This window comes from Lagenorhynchus albirostris, chromosome 19 (assembly GCF_949774975.1).
Source record: "Lagenorhynchus albirostris chromosome 19, mLagAlb1.1, whole genome shotgun sequence".
In the NCBI taxonomy this organism is placed as follows: Eukaryota; Metazoa; Chordata; class Mammalia; order Artiodactyla; family Delphinidae; genus Lagenorhynchus; species Lagenorhynchus albirostris.
This window is the reverse complement of record NC_083113.1, coordinates 17,026,248-17,050,568: the sequence shown is the minus strand read 5'-3', so window position 1 is coordinate 17,050,568 and position 24,321 is coordinate 17,026,248. Positions and strand designations below refer to the sequence as shown.

The 24,321-nt window shown below is 49.0% G+C and overlaps 1 protein-coding gene across 3 annotated transcripts; it reads left to right on the top strand.

The window, feature by feature from the left end:
- The first annotated feature begins 14,179 nt into the window (after nucleotides 1-14,179).
- HAUS5 (HAUS augmin like complex subunit 5) lies at nucleotides 14,180-23,251 on the top strand. 3 transcript variants are annotated; one of them, XM_060130994.1, is made up of 19 exons: nucleotides 14,180-14,316; nucleotides 15,062-15,124; nucleotides 15,217-15,249; nucleotides 15,382-15,406; nucleotides 15,999-16,104; nucleotides 16,184-16,343; nucleotides 17,446-17,515; nucleotides 17,607-17,689; nucleotides 18,191-18,248; nucleotides 18,396-18,520; nucleotides 18,707-18,788; nucleotides 18,890-19,020; nucleotides 19,250-19,412; nucleotides 19,630-19,710; nucleotides 19,812-19,957; nucleotides 20,218-20,329; nucleotides 20,407-20,539; nucleotides 21,800-21,932; nucleotides 22,101-23,251. In XM_060130994.1, exons 1-19 carry the CDS (start codon nucleotides 14,219-14,221, stop codon nucleotides 22,216-22,218), a joined length of 1,920 nt encoding a protein of 639 aa, XP_059986977.1. In that variant the 5' UTR covers nucleotides 14,180-14,218; the 3' UTR covers nucleotides 22,219-23,251. The 3 variants fall into 3 exon arrangements, with proteins under 3 accessions (XP_059986977.1, XP_059986976.1, XP_059986978.1); XM_060130993.1 differs by having other exon boundaries at nucleotides 18,671-18,788; XM_060130995.1 differs by having other exon boundaries at nucleotides 14,288-14,316; nucleotides 15,382-15,561; nucleotides 18,671-18,788.
- The last annotated feature ends 1,070 nt before the right edge of the window (nucleotides 23,252-24,321 follow it).

The following is a 24,321-nucleotide window of genomic DNA, read 5'->3' as shown; positions in this document are numbered from 1 at the left end:
GTTTTTTTGTTCCCTTGAAGTTCAGGGTGTCTTTTCTCTGTGGCTGCTGTGATGGTTAGTTAATTTTATGTATCAGCTTGGCTAGGCTATGGTGCCCAGTTGTTTGATGTTACTGTGACAGTAGTTCATATCTGTGGTTAACATTTACAATCAGTTGACGTTAAGTAAAACAGATTACCATTCATAATGTGGGTGGGGCTCTTCCAATCTGTTAAAGCCTTAAGAGGGACAACTGAGGTTTCCTGGAATTCTGCCTCAAGACTGTAACACAGAAGTCCTGCCTGAGTTTCCACGCTGCTGGCCTGCCCTATGCATTTCAGAGTAAAGATGACAACGTCAACTCTTATTTGAATTTCCAGGCTGCCAGTATACTCTAAAATTTCAGATTTGCCAGCCCGCACAATCACATAAGCCAATTTCTTAAAATAAATCTCATTCTCACCCTCACCCTCCCTCTCTCTCTCTCTCTCTCTCTCTCTCTTTCTATCTCATCTCTATTCTGTTCTCTGGAGAATCCTGATGGATACAGCTGCTTTAAAGATTTTCTCTCCGGACCTTTCTGAGCTTCTGGAATCTCTGGATTAACATTTTTCCATGATTTAGAGAAAATGTTCAGCCATTATCTTTTCACATATTGAATCTGTTCTGTACCAGAGCTCCGCTACATATAGGACTCCAACTACAACTATGTTAAGACAACTAGATCGTGTCTGATAGCACTCAGACAGTGTGATCCTTTTGCTTCCTTTTCCTCTCTGTGCTTCAGTTTGGATAATTTCTATTAAATTGGTTTGAATATATTGATCTTTTCTACTGCATCCAGGATGTTGTTAAGCCCAGCAAAATAATACTTAATTTCCGATCCTGTATTTTTCAGCTGTGCATTTGGCTGTGCACTCCAGCCTTCAACCTGCCACACCAGCCTGTTTGACTTTAAAAAGCTTTTCTCATTTCTCTTTCCCCAGAATAGTCCCTCTGTCACAGGCCCAACCCTTTACCCACCTATGCCAACGTTTGGCAAAAATCCCCAGAAAGGAGAAAAACTGTCTGATTTCTGTTTACTTAAGATGGATCCTTCATTCACTGGAATTTAGCTTCTTGAGACTTTACCCTTTACATTCCGTAGTTCTTCGATGACTTTAAAATATGAATTTTTAGTTATTCTTTTATTCATAATCGTTAGGGAGGAAAACATTCTGCCGTGACCTTCTACATCCTCCAGGCGTGGAATCTGGACCTTTTAAGAGAGGAGTCAGATCTTCTGCTTTCCTGCTTAATATCTCCAATGGCTTCCCTTCACACTCCAGATCCAAACTCCACACCGTGAACATGGCTACCATGACCTCATGGCTCTGGGTGATATGTTCCTGCTCACCATTCCACACTGACTTCTTAACATATTCCCGTGGCTATCCTCCAGGCTTGCTGGCTTTCCCCCTTTTCCTACTCTTTCTTACCTCGGAAAGATTACACTTGGTGTTCTGTCTGCTTGATTCTCTCTTCTCCTGGTAATTCTATAGCCCTCTCCTTCTCATGCTTCAGGCAGGCCGCAGCTCAAGTGTCACCTTTTAAGAGAGGCTTTTCCTAGATACATGCACCCCTATGTTCATAGCAGCACTATTTACAATAGCCAAGACATGGAAACAACCTAAATGTCCATCGACAGATGAATGGATAAAAAAGATGTGGTATATATATATATATATATATATATATATATATATACACAATGGAATACTATTCAGCCATAAAAAATAATGAAATAATGCCATTGCAGCTACATGGATGGACCTAGAGATTATCATACTAAGTGAAGTAAATCAGAAAGAGAAAGACAAATACCATATGCTATCACTTATATGTGGAATCGAAAATATGGCACAAATGAACTTATCTATGAAACAGAAACAGACTCACAGACACAGAGAACAGACTTGTGATTGGCAAGGGGTTGGGGAGTTATGGAATGGGAGTTTAGGAATAGCAGGTGTGAACTATTATACGGATAAACGACAAGGTCCTACTGTACAGCACAGGGAAATATATTCAATATCCTGTGATAAACCATAATGGAAAAGAATATGAAAAAGTATATATACTTACACATATATATGTATATATCTGTATAACTGAATCACTTTGCTGTACACCAGAAACTAACACAACATTGTGAATCAACTACACTTCAATAAATTTTCACACACCCCCAAAAGAGGTTTTCCTGGACGCGTTATCATACGTGTCTCCCTCCCATCCTCCAGCCACCTTTATATTATTTATGATGGTCCGAAGTAACCTTGTTAAGTTGCATTTCCTTATTTATGTTCTAACTTCCCTCAAGATAACATATATTTTCTGAAGCCATGGCCTAATCTGTCCTGTTCAGCACTGACTCCTGTGGCCCTAGCCCAATGCCTAGCACACAGGAAGTGTGCAATAACCTGTTGAATGAATGAAGGATGAAGCCTCCAGGATACTAATAGGAGTTGTTAGTACATGGGGTCGTGTAAAGGCATATACCAACCACACAAATACACATACACAGTCACGCAGAAGGCATCACGTGGACTGCTCCCAGAAGAGGTGGCAGAGGGAAGACTTCCTCCATGGGGCAGGGACAGGGTACTACTGTCCAAATCCAAGTCCAGAAGTTCCCAGGGGAGCAAGAAGGCCTGGTACTATGAGGGGCACGGGACATATGCCAAAAAGGTCTCCCGGCTCATGGTTCCGCTAGGTGTTCTGAGTTGTCTTGTGGCATAAAGATGAACAGGAGCACTAACTGGCCTAGAATAACGGCCACGTTGCTGAAGCCCAAGGCCAACTTCGAATTTTTCTTTGCTCTGACTTTGTTTTCCAAACTGTTTGCTTTCCATGTCTGTGGAGGTGAAGACAGCCTGATGTTTTTCTAAAAAGGGGCAAAATAAAGGAAGGGTCCCCTGGAGAGAACCTGGAGCCCATGATCAGGATCAGGGGAGGAAGGGTGAGGCGGAGGAGAGGAGGAAGCAATGGAGTGAGACGGTGCAGGGGGCCTGGGCAGGACCAGGCAGGAAGGGGCACACGGGGATCTGAGGGAAGAAGCAGGGTCAGCAGGATGGTGAACAGGGTCGGGACAAATCCCAGGGTAGCAGGGAGGGTGGAATGGAGAAGGGGCTGGGGCTATTACTAGAGAGGAGGGGGAGCTGGGCAGGGGCCAGCTCCTGTGGCACCCGTGGAAGGGGAAAGGGGGCAGGCTTGGGGGTGTTCTGCAGAGGCAGAACTATGGCTCATCCCCACCCACCAAGCAGGAGAACCCTGGCAGGTATCCCCAGTGGGAAGAAGTAGAAAACTGAAAAAATGGACAGCAGCGTGTAGTCCTTCACAGGAATGTTGAAGGCTGTCTTGTAGACCGGCTGCATCACAGTGACCTTGAACTCTGTGGCCCGGACATCAGCCACAGCAGCCATGGACTCCAGCAGAGGGGGTGGGGTGTACAGAGAGACCAAGAAAGGTCAGCAGATGCTGAGTAACGGGGACTCGCAGGATCAATCCCACCAAGAGGAGGGTGCTGGAAATACTTGCCCCACAATGACCCTGGCCACCACTATGGGAAAACGGACCCTGTGACACCACAATGGCTCCATATAATACTCCCACTGGCCCTATAACACCCACCAAGTAACTTAGAAACGCTGAATGTTTCTTCTGTCTCCCTAAACCCATTCCTGCTCTCCAATAACGTGCTCCGTCCTGGTTTGCGGGTGCTATCCAGTTAGTTAAGCCTGGTCCTACCAAATTATTGAGCGCTCCCCTTTTAGTCTAAAAAGTGCTCAGTTTGGAGGTTAAATTAAATGGTCACTTTAGCCCAGGGATGCTAAAACTTGAGCAACTGAGTCACCTGGAGGACTTACTGAAACGGAAAGCTGAGCCCCATCCCCAGAGTTGCTGATTCCTTAGCTCTGGGGCAGGGTCCAAGAATGTGCATTTCTAACAAGTTCCCAGGTGAGGCTGCTACTGCAGGCTAGGGACCAGGCTTTGAGAACCACTGCTTTAGATGATTACTTACTCTCTGCACCCCTCTAACCCTCTCGTCACTTCTGTAATCCTTTGTCTGTACCTGTTGCAGCAAAAATAGAAATGAGACTTTTCTGATAAACAAGGAAAATAAGCAACAATGGACAGGCTGGGGAAACAGCATAAACAGGCCTGAAAGAGTTAAGTAATCTTGGTTATTCTTTAGCTGTTACTACTAACGCACACTTGTAGCTAGACTTGTCCTTCACAAAGCTAAACAAAGCTAATTACTCTTTGATTCCATAAGAATTGTACCCTGCACCCGGAATTTACTCTCGCTGCATTTTCTTGTAGCTAATCACCCCTTGTACCTGTTTACATTTCAGAAAGGAGCCAGGAGGCCGGTAACCCAGGGATGAACGGACCCAATTACCAGGCTGCCTGATGCCAGCAGTGACTGTTTTAAAATATTGCAAGAAGAAGAAGAATGCAAGACCTTCACCACTTTGATCCTTATCGCTTACCCTGGACTGCGAATTCCACCTATAAGACCCTCTGTAATTCCCCAGGATGGGGCGGGACAGTTCTTGAGGTGCTAGTCTACTGTGTCTTCCCTTTGCCTGACAAAGAAAATAAAAAGCCTCTCTACTTCTTATCTTCCAAATCTCTATCTCCGTATTTTTATTCGGCATCAATGCATAGGGGGCCAAGATTTGGCAACATAGCTCATATTCCCCATCCTGTAACTCTGCCCTAGTCCTGCTTCACTCCTCTCCCTGATCCTATAACTCTCTTCCTGTCCGTCATAACACCTCCCATAACCCATGCATCCTCCCATAACCTCCCTGTCCCCCATAATTCCCTGTTCCCCATAACCCCCTCCTATGACTTGTCTGTCCTACACTCCCCTGCCTCTATACACCCTTCCATTTTTTCATATAAATCCCTTCCTGTCTCCCCCAGAACCCCTTCTTGAGACTCCATAACCTCCCCTTGGTCCTTTCCTAACCCTCTCCCTGTCCCACAAGAACCTCCTTATCCCATGTAACCCTCTCCTGGACCCCTATAATCTTCTCTTTGTCTCCCATAACCTTTTCCCATTGTTTTCTAACCTCCAGCCTCCTTCCCACACAAATCCCTTCCTTTTCCCCAAAAACATTCCTGTGACCCTACAGTTCCCTCCTGGACACTCAGACACCCATCATCCCCCTGTCTATCCCATATTAGCTCTGGCTGTCCACTCCTGACTCCCTCCCTGTTCCCTTAAACTCCCCACTATTTCCCGATCAGCATCCACAGTTAATGCCACAGCTGTCCGCTCACTCATCCTCGTCCTGGGGCTGCCCTGGCGAGTTGAGTCACAGCGGCGCGGCCTCTTTTGGTTACCACTTTATTGTGATTGGCTGCCCTGATACGGAGGATGCTGGGAGGGCGGTGCCTCAAGCATTTAGATCCAGATTCTGCTTGGTTCAATGTACTAAGGAAGCATTACTTAGGCACGCCTCCCCACCCCTGTTCTCTGCCTGTCCTCTTGACTGATTCAATGAACAAAGGTGTGGGGTTTCAACTATTTGCCTTTTAAAAAAAATTAATTTAGTTACTTAGTTTTAGCTGTGTTGGGTCTTTGTTGCTGCGCGCGGACTTTCTCTAGTTGCAGAGAGCGGGGGGCTACTCTTCGTTGCAGTGGCAGACTTATCGCGGTGGCTTCTCTTATTGCGGAGCACGGGCTCTAGGCGCGCGGGCTCTAGAGCGCAGGCTCAGTAGTTGAAGCGCATGAGTTTAGTTACAGCGTGGCATGTGGGATCTTCCCGGACCAGGGCTCGAATCCATGTGCCCTGCATTGGCAGATAGATTCTTAACCACTGCACCACCAGGTAAGTCTCAACTATTTGCTTTTGTTGTTGTTCCCAATTTGAACTCCTGATTGACTCAGTGAATGAAGTGGGTGGGCCTCAAGTACTGGCTAGTACATTCTGGGTTGATTCTTTAATAGGCAAAGGGCAGTATGTAATTTTTTTTTAACATGGAAATATTGGAAGCCTACAGTGCACCAGGCAGTGCTCTGATCTTGAAGGCCAAGTGGCAACCAAGAGAGACAAAGCCACAGCCCTCCCGGAGTTCGCAGTCCATGGGGTAGATGGGGAGATGTACAGGGAAAACCTGAATAAATAAACTAAATGATTTCAGAGAGGACCAAGGGCTATGGGGAATAACTAGGACATAAGGGATAGGGACCCAGGAGGGTGACACGAGGTGAAATGGGGAGTGAGGAGGTCAAGCAAGACCTGTCTGGGGAGAGGACATCCAAGTCTGGATGAGGGGCTAGCCACGAGAAGATCAGGGTGAAAGAGTTCCAGGCAGGGGGAATGGCAAGTGCAAAGGTCCTGAGGTGGGAAAGAGAGTTGTGTGATCCAGAAACAGAAACAAAGGCAGTGTGGTTAGAGTGTGGAGGCAAGAGGAGAGGAACAGACCAACGCAGAGCCTGAACACCTGGGTGAGGGATTTGGGTTTGATCCCAAGAGCCATGGGAACATGGAGGGTTTAAGCCAAGGAGGGAGAGAATCTGATTTAGGTTGTGGGGTTGCTCCGGCTGCCCTGAGCAGACTGGAGAGTGGAAGGCAGAAGGCTTCTGTTTTGCCTGAGGACAGAGCCTGGCAGTTTCATTCTTACAGAGAATGAGGCAGTGCCCTGACCCCTGGGTCCCTTGGACATGGTGGGATTTGGATATGGAAAGGGAGAGCATTCGGCAGAGAGAAGGCGCCAGGAAACCTCAGCCAGGAACAAGCCACGTGGGACCTGAGTGTGTCTGTACCTGTCTGTGCATGTGTGTGTTGATCTCCTAAGATGATGGACTCAGCGATGCCCTTCACATCTTAGGCAGTCACCCTCCTCAGTCTCTGCAAGCATGGAAGCTGGAAGGTGTAGGGGTCGTGTAGGCAGAAGTCATACTGCCCTACGATGCTCCTTATCTCATACCAGAGAAATCACCAACACAGGCCAATAAGAATGAGAACCCCTTCCATGGCTGAGAGTTCCTTGGCTGGTGTATTTCTTGCCTGGTGGATCCCATGGCTGGTGGTCATATGTCTCTTGGCCAGTGGGCTACATCCCAGGGAGACCATCGCTCCCTCTAACCACTAAGGGTTTACTGTGCAACACTACCCAGAGCCATTGCTTGGTGGCATGTCAGCAAGCAAAAGTGAACTTCAAGGGCTGTGCCGCCTCATGCTCCCCCCAGGGGCTCATCCAACTTCTGAAGTTCCCTTAGATTACACAATCTAGAGTCTTCTTTGTCCACAAAACCAGGTATAAGGGCAGGACTAGGAGAACAGCTGAAAACAGAGCTAGGTACTTGTGCCTGGAGCCTGCCTGCCTACTGTAAAAATTAGTAAAAATAAATCTTAATCGAGTAGAGCTAGAAGACCAGAAGGGGGCGCTCCTGTGCCCTGAATCAATAGCAGAGCCCAACAGGAAGAAGAAAGATGCCTCTTCTCTCCTGACAAGGATTGTCAATGAAAAGCCCTCAGCTCTTTGTTTACTATAGCCTTCCCAACTTCCTTTTCCCCACTTAAAAGTGTCCCCCTTCCCTTGCATTTCGGGGACTTGCACATGGCTCACCATGGTCGCAGACCCCAAATGCAATTCTCTGCTGATCCCAAATAAACCTATCTTTGCTGGAGAAATATCTGGCAGTCTATTTGTTTCAGCTCAGTGCTACTCTGTGCTTCTTGTTCTGTAAAAGAATTGGTTTTCTTCTTGCAGCCAATGAATACAGATGGATTCCTACATTCTTGCTAAAATTTGTTGACAACAGTCTTTTTAATTTCGGTTTGAATTTCCCTAACGACGAAGGATGTTAATCACCCTGCACGTGCTATGGCCATGTAGAAATTATATTTTGTGAAATGCATGTTCATGTTTTTGTTCATTAAAAATGTTGAACTGCTCGCTTTTCTCTTTTTGCAAATATTTTCTTTCAATTTGTGACAACTTTTCACATTCTTAGTGGTGTCTTCACAAGAAGAAGTGTTAAATTTTAATAAAGTCCAATTATTTTAAATATTATGCTTAGGCTTTTTTGAGTCTTCTTTAGTAAATCTTTGTCTACCTATCCAAAGGTTATAAAAAATACTCTCTTGTGTTTTCTCATAGAAGTTTTATAGTTTTAGCTTTCATGTCTAGGTCTGTGATCCATCCTGAATTAATTTCATAGCTAGCACCCTGGACAGCACAGTTGTAGGTTGACATTATGCAAAAAGTGATGTGGTATGAAGTAAGGAAGGATTCAAGATTCATTTTCTCACTATGTTGATACACAGTTTCATTAGCATTAATTGACAAGACTTTCCTGACCCCATTGTATTAAACTGGCACCTTTGTCTTAAACCAAGTGACTGTGTACATGTTAGTCTATGTCTGCCCTCGTTGTTTTGCTTCACTGGTCTCTTTGTCTATATTTATACCAATATCACACCGTCATACTGTAGGTCTTACAGTAAGCATTGAAAGTTATATAGTGTAAACCCCCAACCATGTTCTTCTTCAAGATTGTTGTAGCTCTTCTAGAGGCTTTGATTTTCCCCATACATTTTATTTTATTTTATTGGAGTATAGTTGATTTACAATGTTGTGTTAGTTTCAGGTGTACAGTAAAGTGGGTTAGTTATACATATACATATATCTACTCTTTTTTAGACTCTTTTCCCATATAGGCCATTACAGAATATTGAGTAGAGTTCCCTGTGCTATACAGTAGGTCCTTATTAGTTATCTGTTTTATATAAAGTAGTGTGTATATGTCAATCCCAATCTTCCGACTTATCCCTACCCCCGCCACACGCTTTAGAATCAAATTGTCATGTTCTATAAACATGCTTATCATGTTTATTGCTTCTCCTTCCAGTGAGGCAAACTTTCTAATCCAACCCCAGCTACTCATTTTGGCAAGAATTCAGAAAAATCTTATGGGGAAAACTGGCAGGCAGGAAAACCCAATTGCACACATTCAGCTCCTTTAGTTTCTAATCTCTCACGTCTCCCTAAATAGCCATTAAAGCTCCATTGGTGGGCTTCCCTGGTGGCGCAGTGGTTGAGAGTCCGCCTGCTGATGCAGGGGACGTGGGTTCGTGCCCTGGTCCGGGAGGATCCCGCATGCTGCGGAGCGGCTGGGCCCGTGAGCCATGGCTGCTGGGCCTGCGCGTCCGGAGCCTGTGCTCCGCAACGGGAGAGGCCACAACAGTGAGAGGCCTGCGTACCGCAAAACAACAACAACAACAACAAAAAACAGTATGGTGCTGGTAGAAAAACAGACACATATCAATGGAACAAAACAGAGAGCACAGAAATAAATCCACCCTCATATGGTCAATTGATCTACAACAAAGGAGGCAAGAAAATACAACGGGGAAAACACAGTCTCTTCGATAAATGATGGAAAAATTGTACAGCTACATGCAAAGGAATGAAAATGACCACTTTCTTATACCATATATAAAAATAAACTCAAAATGGATTAAAGACTTAAATGTAAGACCTGAAATCATAAAACACCTAGAAGAAAACATAGACAGTACACTCTTGACATCAGTCAGCAATATTATTTTTGATGTCTCCTGAGGCAAGGGAAACAAAAGCAAAAATAAACAAATGGGACTACATCAAACTAAAAAGCTTTGCACAACAAAGGAATCCACCATAAAAACAAAAAGGCAAACTACTGAATGAAAGAAGATATTTGCAAAACAATATAACCAACATGGGGTTGATATCCAAAATATACAAAGAACTCATACAATTCAATATCAAAAAAGCAAACAACCCAATTTTAAAAGTGGGTCAGGGACTCCCCTGGTGGCACAGTGGTTAAGAATCCGCCTGTCAATGCAGGGGACATGGGTTCAAGCCCTGCTCTGGGAAGATGCCACATGCCACAAGGCAACGAAGCCCACGTGCCACAACTACTGAGCCTCCGCTCTACAGCCCGCGAGCCACAACTACTGAGCCCGCGTGCCACAACTATTGAAGCCCGTGCACCTACAGCCCGTGCTCCGCAACAAGAGAAGCCACCACAACGAGAAGCACGCGTACTGCAACAAAGAGTAGCCTCTGCTCACCGCAACTAGAGATAGCCCATGCGCAGCAACGAAGACCCAACACAGCCAAAAATAAATTATTAAAAAAAATGAATTCCTACCATTTGCAGCAACATGCATTAACCTGCAGGGTATTATGCTAAGTGAAATAAATCAGAGAAAAACAAACACTATGATTTCACTTTTATGTGGAATTTTTACAAACAAAACACATGAACAAACAAAACAAAACAAAAACAGATTCTTAGATACAGAGAACAAAATGGTGGTCCCCAGTGGGACCTGGTGGGGGAACAGATGAAATAAGTGAAAGGGATTAAGAGATACAAACTTCCTGCTATAAAATAAATAAGTCATGGGGGTGTAATGTACAACATATGGACTCTAGCCAATAATACCGTAACAACTTTGTATGGTGAAAGATAGTAACTGGACTTATTGTAATGATCATTTCATAATGTATAATAATATCAAATCATTATACCTGAAACTAACGTAATAGTGCATGTTAATTATAATTCGTTTTTTTCTTGCCGTGCTGTGCAGTTTGTGGGATTTCAGTTCCCCAACCAGAGATTGAACCCAGGCCCTTGGCAGTGAGAGCATGGAGTCCTAACCACGGGACAGCCAGGGAATTCCCTACAATTCAATTTTTAAATAAATAAATAAATAAAGGGGGGAAGATCTAAAGGATGAGGAGGAGGTAGCCTTTGAAGATAAGAAAGAAGGGTAATTGAGTTGGGGGGGCACAACAGGAATAAAAGCTCAGATGTGAGAGGGAGGGAGTCTTGACAGGTACTGTCCCAATGAGAACATTGCTTTCCTCTCTGGAAAGGTCTTAACCTAAGGATAAGTTCCCTCCATTCAGCCTGATCATTACTTCCACCAGCCCCCTGCAGTGCTTCAGTCCTATCATCCCCTGCCCTGGTTCCATGCCCTGGCCTCGGTATCCTCCTTGTATCAGGGTTCAATCAGAGAGGCTGAACCACTAGGGGAGATATATCAGATAGATAGATCAATCGATAGATAAACAGGGATTTGATTTTATACAATTGGTGGAGTCATTAAGCAATCCTTCATATTGTTGTCTTAGTGTCAGATGCTGGCACTCGAAGTGCACAGGGCAGGCTGTTGTTAGGAAGGGAAGACAGATGTAAAATGGGGGGAAGCTAGGACAAGCTGGAACAAGCTTGCCTCTGACCTTGTTGGTATGAGCAGCCACAGAAGAAGCTGGAGCTCAACACACATATGGCCCAGGAGTTGGAGAAGTTGAAGGAAGAGCCAGGAGAAGGTGAAACAACTGCTGGCCTGGCTGCTGCCCTATGCAAACATGATGAGCCAGCAGCCAGCCAGTGACAACCTGTGTGATCTACAAAAGGGCAGCTGCTTCACTTCTCCCCTCCAAATCTTGCCCAAGAATCTCTTCCATCCCATCATAATTGGACACAAGAAGGTGATTCTAGGAAATAGTTCATTCAACCTAGTCAAGTGGACACATTACAAAGCCACCACACAGAGACTGGAGGAGAGTGGGGAGAAGATGGTTAGTGGTTGCTGGGGAGATGGTCACATGACCAGCTCTGCTCTCTCTTCGGTGTCTTGAGAGGATGTGCCTAATAATCCCTATTGGCTTTTTTTAGAGCTGGAGGGGAAACTGCTGGCAATTATTCCGTATTTGCCTTTAATTTTTTATCCAAAACAGATAAAGAATCCTTTTATATTTATATATAATTATATAGCTTGAGTCAAGGTGCATCTGATTAACTGCCATTAGTTTATGGTTATAGATATTCATTAAACAATATTCCAGCTTTCGGCCAATTCTTTTGTTTAATAGACTTTATTTTTTTGTGAGCAGTCTTATGCTTAGAGAAAAACCACACAAAAAATAAAGTTCCCACCTACGTCCCCTCCCTCCACACACATTTTCCCCTATTATTACCGTCTTGCAGGAGGATGGTACCTTTGTTACTATTGATGATCAAGAGTGAAACATTATTCCTAACCAGAATCCATACCTTACATTAGGGCTCCCTCTGTGTTGTACAGTTCTATGGCTTTTTACAAATGCATAATATGACATATCCATCATTACAGTATCATACAAAATAGTTTCCCCCTCCTAAAAAAACCACGCTTTGTGTTTCACCTTTTGATCCTTACCCCCCACCCACTGGCCACTACCATCTTTTTACTGATCTCTATAGTTTTGCCTTTTCCACGATGCCACACAGTTGCAATCATACAGCATATGGCCTTTTCAGATTGTCTTCCAAAGCGGCTTTATCATTTTGCATTCCCACCAGCCATGAATGAGAGCTCCTATTGCTCCACATCCTCAGCAGCATTTGGTGTTGTCATTGTCTTGGATTTTTAGACATTCTAATAGGTATGTAGAGGTAACCCATTATTGTTTTAATGTGCAGCTCGCTGAGGACCTATAATGTTGAACAACTTTTCGTATGCTTATTTGCATTTATCTGTATATCATCTTTGGTGAGACACCAGTTCATAACTTTTGTCCATTTTTAAATTGGATTATTTATTTTCTTATGGTTGAGTTTTAAGAGTTCTTTGCATATTTTAGATACTCATCAATAATCAGATATGTGTTTTGCAAATACTTTCTCCCAGTCTGTGACTTGTCTTTTCATTCCTTTAACAGCCAGTACTTTCTAAAGTCCCTTGAAAGGCTCAGAGGCCCTTGGCAAACATGCTGTCTAATTGATTTTCTTTTTTTTTTAACAGCAAAACAACCCACAAAGGTTGGAAGGGTGGAGATGCTTGAAAGAAATGGAAACTTGAGAAATCAGGATGGTGGAGTAGCAGCTGCTAGTCTTTCTTCCAGGAAGTCCATCTGGATTACATCAGCCCCTGGCACCCTCTTCTGCATCTCAGCCCTTATGAAGAATTTGAAGCTGAACTCAGCTTCTCCCCGAAATCTGCTATTTAGTGGTGACATCATGGTCCCCCTTTCCCTGGACTAGAGGCTCGGCTGACCCTTGGATGTCCCCTTGACTCCTCACACCCACAGAGTCTCACATTGTTATCAGTATCTCCCCCAAAGCTGCTCCTTCTCTCACCTCCCCATTTCAAGGTCTGTTCCACCTAATCCCCAGCCTAGAGCCCTGGATCTCAACCCTCAACAGCCAGTCAACCTCACATGACCCATCCACTCAGTCTCCTCTCTTCTCCACAGCCCTACAGTGGTCCAGCACTGTCCTCAACCCCTTCCTCCCTTCATCCTGCTCCATCCTCCTCCCAGCGTTCCCAGCTTTAGTCTCACCCCCACCACCTTTCCTGCCATTTGTTTCTTCAACAACTATTTAGAGCGTCAGGCTCTGTACTGGACACTGAGGACAGTGATGAATCATATTGAATGAAAAGTCCCTGAATGTTGCCATTTCTCAGGGCCATGTCTCAGGGCTCTCCAGAACTCCAGCCCTAGTATCCAGTGCTTTCTGGGGCACTCCATAGACCTCTCACATTCCTTGTGTCCCAAATTGACCCACCCCTGCTGCTTATGTTCTACCATCCCTACCTGGTGATGCGTCTGTGTCCCTCACTGAACTGGTAGCTCCAGTAGCTGGGGCTCGAGTAGCTGAGACTGGGGCTGTCTCAGCCACCGGGGTGTCCCCAGCACAGGGTCAGCTCACGAATGTTACAGAATGGTAAGGACGAACGAATACCTAGAAGAAAGCATGCCAGAGAGATATTAGGGTCATGCCATCTGCCCTCTATCCCTCACTCAGACCTGACACCCTGTTTCTGAAACCAAAAAGCAGTAAATTTGGCATCTCCTCGCCTGATTCTCATCCTTCTGGGATGAAAGTCCCATTTTGTCAAGAAAATGAAGGGAGGCATTGGGGACCTTTTGTCTCTTAGGGAACAGATGGTAGTAGGAAGGAGGACGCAGAAGGCTAGCGGGCCCCACCGTTTCTCCACGCCCCTTTCATCTCCACTCAAAGGGACCGGACCCTCAAGCATGAGAAACGTAGATCGGCTCTGACATCTTGCAGAGCCGGAAAGCCCCTGCCTGTCTGGCGATCGATGGCGTCACTTCCGGCGCACTCGTGACGTCAGAGGCGGAAGCCACCCTTGAAGAAGGGGCGGGAGGCGGCGGCTGAGGCGCTGTCATGGAGTTAGCGCAGCAAGCGCGGGAACTGGGCTGCTGGGCGGCGGAAGAGATGGAGGCGCCCGTGGCCGCCCGGGCCCCGGAGTCGACGCTGCGCAGGTGAGGACCTCTCTAGGAGTGACGACTCCCCACCCTGGAGATAGAGTCCCGGGGAGTGAGAACCACATCTTCATCTAAGACGCGCCGCCCTCCCCATCCCCCTCTGCCCGAGTGAGAATAACCCTTGAGGGCGCCCCCGCCCCCCGAGTAGTAAATCCAGGCAGAGGATCCTGAACTGTGTGAGGACGTCCTGGCGGTGACTGCAACACTCCCGCGCCCATCCTGTGAGGCCGCCCAGAGTGAGGTCCCTTGCACCAGTGAGTTAGTAATGAATGCCCCCTCCCGGTGGGGAAATTGGATCTCCAGAGTAAGGCTGTCCCTGCAGCACTTCATCACCCACCACACGCCCCAGCCCAGCCAGTGAGGACCCTCTGGAGTCAGCAAAGACCACCCCATTGAAGATTGAATGTATAGGAGTGATGACCCACAGCTGATAATGAGAGAGCCCTTCCAGGCAGTATAGCCCTCACCCCCACCTCTGGAAGTGACTGGAGATAACCCTCTCCCAGGAGAAAGGGAGCACTCCACCATGGAATGAGAATACCCCTACACCCAGTGAGAAGCCCACCCTCTCAGTGACTGAGAACTCCCCAGGAGGGAATACCTTACCCCCCAAAGTATGGACCCTCCCTCCCCCAAGAGGTGAGAATTCCCTAGTAAAGACCTTACCCCCCACCACCCTGCGAATGAAGATCCTCCACCCTGTGTGACGTCCCAGGCATCCCCTTACATACTGTTCCCACAGGCTGTGTCTGGGCCAGGGGGCCGATATCTGGGCCTACGTCTTGCGGCATGTGCACAGCCAGAGGTGAGCCTGGCTGCATGAGGGAAGCTGTGGCAGGGGAGGGGACCTAGGCGAGTCCTACAGTAACTTCCCTTCTTCCTACCTCTCCACTATAGGAATGTCAAGAAGATCCGGGGAAACCTGCTCTGGTAACTGGTCCTCAAAGCTGTCCCCTCCTGTCTTCCCCAGCCCCCTCAAGCCATGTCCCCACCCACAGCCTCAGCCTCCCATCTCCCCCTGGAAGTCCCTGTCATCCCCTAACTCTGGCCTCACTTCCTCAGGTATGGCCACCAGGACAGTCCAGAGGTGAGAAGCACGTGCTGCAAGATTTTCTTTCATCCAAAAAGAGGACTTGTAGACCTGCTCTAGCCCCAGCCTTGTGCTGGGTGATGCTAGGGTCACTGTGTCACAAAACAGCCCTGATCCCTGCACTCACAGGGCTCACAGTCTAGGGGGAGAAGGTATGAGCTGTGGTTGGGGGGACATGGATATGGGGCATCAAAGCTGGTGAGGTTGCGAGAAGAGACTGGTTTGGGAGAGATACTGAGACCAATATGGGACCCAATGTGTGCATGGTGCCCAGGTGACATCTGGGGCGGGGGAGGCTTCCAGGAGACCTCAGGACTCCCAGGTGTGGGGCTCAGTGGGGAGATGAGGACTGGGACAGAGACAAGAAACAGGGTGGGAGGCTAGATGAGGCAATCCCAGGAGGAAGGAGGGGGACAGGATAGTACCATAGTGCTCTTCTGGTCCTAGAAGTTCAGGCACCGAAACTGCCTAGGGAAAACCCTCTGCCACCTAACTGGGCAGGTAAGAGACTGCTGCTCCACACAGGGCAGTCAGGCCAGGCCGAGCCCCAGCCAGGCCATGCATCTGACCCTGTACTTGATTCCACCAGGCCCGTCGGAAGTTGAAGCTGGAAGCCGCTGTTGCCCACCTGCGGGCAGAGATCCTGGAGTTAGACCAGAGCCTGGAGCTGTTGGAGCGAGAGACTGAGGCTCAGGGTGACCCATGGGGCTGGACAGATGGGCAGCAGAACAGGGTTAAGGAAAGTACTGATGGCCGCCCCTGTTCCTCTCACAGACATGGCCATGGAGCAGGCCCTACAGAGCGTGCAAGACACCCAGCGTCGTGCTCTCCTCCTCCGGGCCCAAGCTGGGGCCATGCAAAGACAGCAGCGTGGGCTCCAAGGTCCCATGCAGCAGCTGCAGAATCAGCTCAAGCATTTGCAGGACATAGAGAGGTAAGCCTCAGGTGTCCAGGGAGCAGCCCTCGCCAGGCTGGGTAGACACATTCTTAAAGACCCAGTGCTCTGCCCTGAACGCTTCTTGGGTTCCAGAATTCTGAGCTCCACTCCTTAAGATTTAACATCCATGAGACCAGGAAGTTTTGTCATCTCAGCCACCTGTATTTCCAGTGCCTAGAATAGTGCCAGCTATATATCTAGAACACCAGTGCAGGGGAAAAAACGGTAAACGGGACAGTCCTGCCCTCATGGACCTCACACTATGATGCAGAGGAGACAGGTGGTAAACTAGGAGACAGACCCTGTAATCATAGGTAGAGATGAGCGCTATGAAGAAAAGGTGATATGATAGAAAGGGAGAGGGACATCCTGCCCTAGGTATGATGGTCAGAGAAGGCCTCTTTGAGGAGGTAACATTTGAGTTGGGGGAGGAATTTCCATGGAGAGGAACAGCAGAAGCAGAGCCCTGAGCTTGGCATGTGGGAAGAACAGCCAGGTGGCCAGTTCAGCTTAAGTTTCGTAGGCAAGAGGGAGAGCGTGAGGTGGTAGGTTGGAGAGGTGGACAGAGCGCCATGGAGGCATTGGAATTTTATTCTCAGGCTGGATTCATGGCCTGGCTCAGCCACTTACAGCTGTGTGACTTTGGGCAAAGTATTTAACTTCTTTGTGCCTCAGTTTCTAAGTTCTATAGAATGGGGATAATATTAATACCTACTCTATAGGGTAGGTATGATAATTGAGTGAGTCAAATCACGCGGAGTGCTTAGAAGAGTTCTAATACCCATTGTTGCTTTTCTGAGTGTAATGGGGCCACATCACATTGTTTTCAAGGGTTTTGAGCAAAACAGTGACATGATCTGTATGAGGTTTTAATAGGATCATTGACTACTGGGTAGAGAGCAGACTGCAGTGGGCAAGAGCAGGGAGACCGATGAGGAGGTTAATGCAGTCATCTAGCCAGGAGATGACAGTGGTCTAATTTGGGGTTGGCCTCTGAGATCAAGGCTAGCTTTGCTGGCAGCGAGAGGGGACACAGACATCTGTGCTGCCAGCTCCCTCCTCCCAGGAACCTCAGCCCCAACTGCACTTCTCTCTCCAGGAAGGCCAAAGTGGATATAAACTTTGGACCCTTGACATCAGCAGCCCTGAGCCTGGAGCCTGTGGTCCTGGTAAGAATCCTGAGCCATGGGGGAAAAGATGGGGAGCCTGGGGTTCGGTGGACCTTTGGGCCCTCCTCAAGCTACACTCCCTTCTTCACAGGGTGATGTCCGAACAGCCTGCAGCCTCCGGACCCAGTTCCTGCAGAAGCTCCTGATGCCTCGGGCCAAGGGAGGCAGCATTCCGTGAGTATCCCTCAACCCCCGAGACCCTGCAAAGAACCTGGGCTTTGGGGGTAGTCACTTGTTACAGACATTGGGCCTCCGGGCTCTGTTAGCCCAGGCCCTGCCCTGACAGGGCTGCCAGGCTGGGAAAAGAGGGAAACAGACCATCATAGACAGTGACAACCCAGGTAGTTAGGGCTGTCAGAGGGTGGGGAGGCCTGAGAGGCGCAGGGAACCCAAATGAAATGCCTTACCGAGCTAAGGAGACAGGACGGGTTCTCTGGTGAGGAGAGTAAAAGGTTGAGAGGGTGTTCCAGGTAAACAGCACACGTGAAGGGGCCCAAGACCAGCGAGTTGATATTAAGTGGGGAACTCAAGTCTGACAGGTGTAGAGAAAGAGCCTGGTTTCCAATCCTCAAAATGGGGACAATGACAACCCCTACCCTATAGGGTGGTGGTGATCATTAGAGGGTGAGTTGATGTGTTCTGTAACATTCTCTGTCCCCTTCCCCAACTCCACAGAACCCCTCGAGATGATCTCTTTGGAACTTCCTACCAGCAGTGGCTTAGCTCAGTGGAGGTGAGGGGGCTCTCAGAAAGGACACACCCTCTGCCCCATGTAAACCTCAGGGTGCCAGGACCTAACTCTTGATCCTTCCCCTTCTCCATGGGTCCCAGCTCGTAGCCCTCCTCCATCCTGCCCTGACCTCACTCCTCTCCTCACCAGTCACTGCTGACAAACCACCCTCCGGGCCACATCCTGGCTGCCTTGGAGCATCTGGCTGCAGAGCGGGAGGCAGAGATCCAGTCCCTGTGCACCGTGGATGAGCTCCAAGATACAGAGCTAGCCAGGTGTGGCGTGGGTGCTCCCACAGTCAGAGCAGGGCAGTGGGCTGAGGAAATTGGGACAGGTCAGGACCAGGCAGGGTGACCTGCTGATGGGGGTGGAACTGAAACCCAGTAACCAATCTGGCAGGTGGGCTGACATTGGTTACCCCCAAGGGCCCAGGCAAGGGGACAGGTCTCCTCTCTCTGCAGCTCGGCCCCTACTCTCGGCTCCCAGGCCCCAGACCAGCCCAACTCTAGCCAGGCCCTGCCGTCCATGGTGCATCTCATCCAGGTGACCCCCAGGACTCCATCCCCTTCCCAATCCACTCGATCCCCTCCCCCAGCCCCCAACCCCAGGGACCATGCCCACCCTGACTCTGTGCCTCGCTCCAGGAGGGCTGGCAGTCTGTGGCTGCGCTGGTCACCCAGCGGGGCCCCCTCCTGGAGGACCATCAAATCCTGACCCGGCACCTCCAAGGCCTGATGGAGCAGATGGAGAGATGTACCGTGGGATCCAGCGAGAGGTGAGGGGTCTCCATGGGCAGAGGCCTCTAGGCCATCTCTCTCCCAGAGGTTTCAGGTTATTGGACTTTTTCTGCACCTGTGGCTCCTGTTTCTGCATCCCTGCTTGCTCTTCTGGTTTGTCTCCCTGTGCTACGGCTCCTTGTGCATCCTTGCAGATCTGATCTCTCTCCTCTGTGGTGAGTCTTAGTCACCTTCCTTCTCCTTTGCTCTTTTCTACTCGTGCCCCAGGCAGGCATTGGTGCTGGGGCTCCGGAGCTCTGCCCTGCGGGCAGAACTCAAGGCCCTGCATGCCATGAGCCAGGAGCTGGAGGAGGCTGCTGGGCAGCGGCAGCTTCTGCTCCAGGAGCTACAGGCCAAACAGCAGAGGATCTTGCACTGGCGCCAACTGGTGGTGAGAGGCGGGACTCCGGGAGAAGTGGCAGGGCCTGGTGGAGGGCTGGAGTGAGGCTGGGACCCTTAAGATCCAGAACTGGGCCTCCTGGTGAGGGGAGGGGGCCAGGGTGAGACTTCCAAGAGGAATCAGGACCTGTGCAAAGGGGTGAGCAAGGGCAGAGGCTGGAAGGTGACAAGGAAAAGCAGCCCATCTCCGTGACCTCTCTGTTGCCTAGGAGGAGACACAGGAACAGGTCCGCCTGCTCATCAAGGGCAACTCAGCCAGCAAGACGAGCCTGTGCCGGAGCCCTGGGGAGGTGAGATGGGAGTTGGGGCAAATTCTGGGTAGGGCTGGGTCTCCTAGGGAGGGGGCTAAGCGGCCTCACATTGCCCTTCCCATCCCTTTCCTTCCCCACAGGTGCTAGCTTTGGTTCGGCAAAAAGTGGTCCCCACATCTGAGGTGGTGGCACCACAGAGCCAGGAGCTGCTTCGGTGTCTAGAGGAGGGAGCCCAGCATCTGCCCCATCTTCTGCTGGGCACCCTGCTGCGGCACAGCCCTGGAGGGTGAGACTGGGCCATCACCATGTCCCCTGCCATGGATGACTGTTGCTCCTTGGGCCCACTCCACAAAATCAATTCCAGTCCTCCCAGTGTTCCCAAGCTGCCAGACCTCACCTTCAGGTCCTCAGCCCCATTCTGGAATCCTAGTCCTCAGACCCACCTCCAAGTTCCTGGGCCTCCTGAGTCCAGCTCCCAGCCCCCAGAGCCTCTGGAACCCAAGCCTCCCTCTCAGTGCCCCACCCAACCTGGATTTTCCCCCACAGGTTGGAGCCCCTCCCTACGGTCCTGCCATCCATCCACCAGCTGCATCCTGCATCCCCAAGAGGCTCCAGCCTCATAGTATTGAGCCACACATTGGGGCTGCCCGCAGGGAAGGTGAGTGCCTGTCCCTTAGGACCCGTCTTCCCACCTCTACCCCCACCCCAGGTGACTGTCCTTCCCCCTTCCTCCAGGCTCCGGAGCTGCTCCTTCCGAAGGCTGCCTCTCTTCGCCAGGACCTTCTGTTCCTCCAGGACCAGCGAAGTCTCCGATGCTGGTATCTGCTCCACATGAAGACCAGCCTGCCGCCAGGACCATCCACCCGGGGTAGGCCTGCCTTGCTTCCTTATCCAGCATCCCAGCCCCTTCCCAGGACCATCAGCGTCCAGGAGAAATCACAAACACCCACTGCTTATACAGTGTGCTGAGTGCTTTGAGCATGCTCACTAGTTTCATCTGCACAGCAGCCCAGGGGTTCTCTCCGTTTTACAGAGGAGAGAACTGAGAAGCAGAAGGCTTGGTAGCTGCCCAGACAGCCAAGCTGGGATTTGAGTCCAGGCCGTCTAACATGGGTCTGTGCTCCTAACCATGAGGCAGCACTGCTCATTGAATTGCCAAATACTCATCCATCACCAAACAGTAGTATACTTGAGTAGTTAGAAAGTGGGCTGCGTAGTTAAACTACCTGGATTCTCTGCTCAGCCCCACCTCTTCCTTGCTGCGTGATCTCCCTGTGCCTCAGCTTCCTCCTCAGTGGAATAAGCATAATCATAATACCTTACAGAGTTGTTGGAAAGATTCAGTCAGGTGACCCAAACAGGGTATTGAGCCGTGCCTGGCTGCAGTAAGCACTCTGTGTCTCTGGTGTGATTCTAGTCACTGTTATCTGCACGTGCACAGTGTCTTCCAGTCCTTACCATAAGGGAAGGGAGCATAAGACCCCAGTTTACAGAGAGGAAGCTGAAACTCAGAAAAGTCACTTATTCCTGGATTCACTCAGCAAGCACTCGCTGGGTATGTGCCATGTGCTGGCGCTGAGAGCTCAATGGGGAAAGAGGTGAGAGCTGTCCAGGAGGAAAGATGGTGTCTCCAGTGGGCCCTGGGAGACAGGTGAGGTTTTGCTCAGGAGTAGTAAGCAGAGGTCACATGATGCACCCCTCAAGTACTAGGCTGAGAGCCTGGGCTCTGTCTTGGGGCTCTGGGGAGCCTTGCAGGGTTCCAAGCAGGAGAGGGAAAGGATCAGGTTTAGGCTGTGAGATCACTCTGGCTGCCATGTGAAGGATGGACCGGTAAGAGGCTGAGGTTTGGGCCCAAGGAGGAAGGCTGGGGGACAAGTAAGGAAGCAGGGAGGACACTGAGGGTTGGGCCATGGAGATCGAGGGACCATCAGGGGGAAGGAGGAAGGCATTCAGAATGACGCCTCAGGTATGGTGGGCTTGCACGTGGTAAGAGGACCTGGGAGGAGAGAGAGGATTAGGAGAGATGCTCAGGTGAAGGCTAGATGATTGGAGACTTGGTGACCCAATGGCTGCAAGGCACCAGGGAGCCAGAGGATTCATTGCTGCCCCCCGGGTTTCTAACCTGCAGAGCTGCTGCAGATCTGGGCATCCCAGGAAAAGGAGCAGAAAGAGAACCTGGGGCAGGCTCTGAAGCGCCTGGAGAACCTGCTGAAACAGGCACTGAAGCGAATCCCCGAGCTGCAGGGAGTTGTGGGGGACTGGTGAGAGGGGGGCACGATGAGGTGGGGGCTGACTGGTGGAACAGGCAGAACTTAGACCGGGCGGGGGTGGGGGTGGGGGGCTGATGACAAGCAGAGCACGGTGCTCAGCGGAGGCCAGTGAAGGTCTGGAGGTCCAGGCCTTCCCTCTTATGCCATCCCCTTCTCCAGGTGGGAGCAGCCAGGACAAGCCGCCCTCTCCGGGGAGCTCTGCCAAGGCCTGTCCCTGCCCCAGTGGCAGCTGCGCTGGATCCAGGCCCAAGGCGCCCTGCAGCAGCTGTGCAGATGAAGACGTGGCTCAAAAAGAAGTCCAGAGCTTCGCATTTGTTCACCCCAACACTTCACTTCCCTTAATAAGACTTGTGGAAGAAAGCATTGCCTGGATGCATCAGCCCATCGTCTCTACCCACACCTGCCGTCCCCCTTCACAGGCTCTTCTGTTTTTCCTCTCAGTTGCCTTGCCACTGTCCTATCATCCCACTAAAGCCAAGAGAATGGGGTCCTGTGTGCCCCACCCTACCTGAAACTCTCCTCGTCACTTCTACCCTCAACAAAAAGTAATCAAGCACCTGCTCTGAATACTGAGGATCCAGCACAAAAAAATGGACAGAAGTCCCAGCCTTCAGGGAGTTGTCATTCTAGGACAGGAGAACAGACCACTGACAAAATAAGTAAGCAAAATATTTAGTATGTGGAAGAACTGCTGTGGAGAAAAAGCGGTTGTAGTGGTGTGATTTTTAAATAGAGGGCTAGACAGCAAAGGTGACACTCTGTAAAGGTAGAGAGAGAAGGAAGTACACGGGTATCTGAGGAAGGCTTGCAGAGGGGAAGACTACAGCACATGCAAAGGCCCTGCATTCAGATGTGTTGGTGTGAGGGCTGAGGAGGCAGTGCATCTGCTGGAAGAGGGGAGGGTTTAAGAGATGACATTGCCTTCTAGTTTTATACAATTTCTTTTGTAAATGTAAATTTTAAATCTCTGAGCCATTTGGAATTTATCTAAATGGATTCAATTTTATCTTATTTTAAATATGTCTCACTATCATTTATTAAAATTCTCATTCAGAGCAGTGATTGCCTCTGAAGGAGGGCTGGGTGGCAGGGATCAACCAAGGAGGAGACAAACTTTCTCGAGTTGGGAATATGTTGTACATTGAAGGTGGTGGGGTTAAACAGGTGTATAGATTTTTCAGAACTAATCTAGCTGTACTGATTAGATTGTAGCATTTCGCTGTGAATTATCTTCAACTTATAAAGTAAAACTTTACATCCCTAAACTTTATGAAGTAGTTTTAGGTGACTTGAGATGCCACCTTTTCATACACTAAGTTTCCACGGTTAATTTGGCTGCATCTGTGTTCTCTCCAAGTCCACTGTCTGTCTGACGCTTGTGTGCCATCCCCACAGTGTTTTAATTATAAAGGCTGTGTAATACGTCTTAGTACCTGAAATGGCTGATTGCCGTCTTGCTCTTATTTTTCAATGTGTCCCTGTCTCTTGCTAGGTTTTTCTCCCAAATGAAGTGAACTTTATACCCAATTTGCCTGGTTCCAGAAGAAATACAAACATAGATGGGGGTTTTATTGGGGTTGCAGTTAGTTTACAAATTAGGGATATTTGACATCTTTGAGATTTTAAACCTGATTTTCCACCTCCCTTCCCATAACTCCTCTCTTGGCCTCCAGAGCACCCTCACTCTCCCAGTTCTCCTCCTATCCCTGGCTACTCTTTCCCAGTCTTTACACATTTGCCTTCCTATGTGCCACCTTAGTGTCCCCCCTCCTTTTCATCTCAGCTCCGAGCCACCCCCCTACTGAACAAGAGGGTCCTTACCCCCATCCTTGCTCAATATTTCTCCATAGCACATCTTCTAACATACTGTTTTACTTTATCTTTTATTGTCCTCAAACAAAATGTGAGCTCCATGTAGGTGAATTCCTCTATAAACTAGAAGTTGGACAAACTTTCCAAAATATGATTTGAAATCCAGATGCAGTAAGGGGAAGTACTGACAAAAAAAATAAAAGAAACTTTTACTTGGTTTAAAAAAAAAAGCAGGGCTTCCCTGGTGGCACAGGGGTTGAGAGTCCGCCTACCGATGCAGGGGACACGGGTTCGCGCCCCGGTCCAGGAAGATCCCACATGCCACGGAGCAGCTGGGCCCGTAAGCCATGGCCGCTGAGCCTGCGCGTCCGGAGCCTGTGCTCCACAACGGGAGAGGCCACAACAGTGAGAGGCCCGTGTACCGCAAAAAAAAAAAAAAAAAAAAAAACTAAGAAGAAATGACAAATTGGGGGGAAATGTTCTCAGTTTATAACATAAAAGTGTGCGTGTGTGTGTGTGTGTAGTGTCAAAGTGGAAAAGAAAAATTCCAAGTCCATGGAAAAATGGG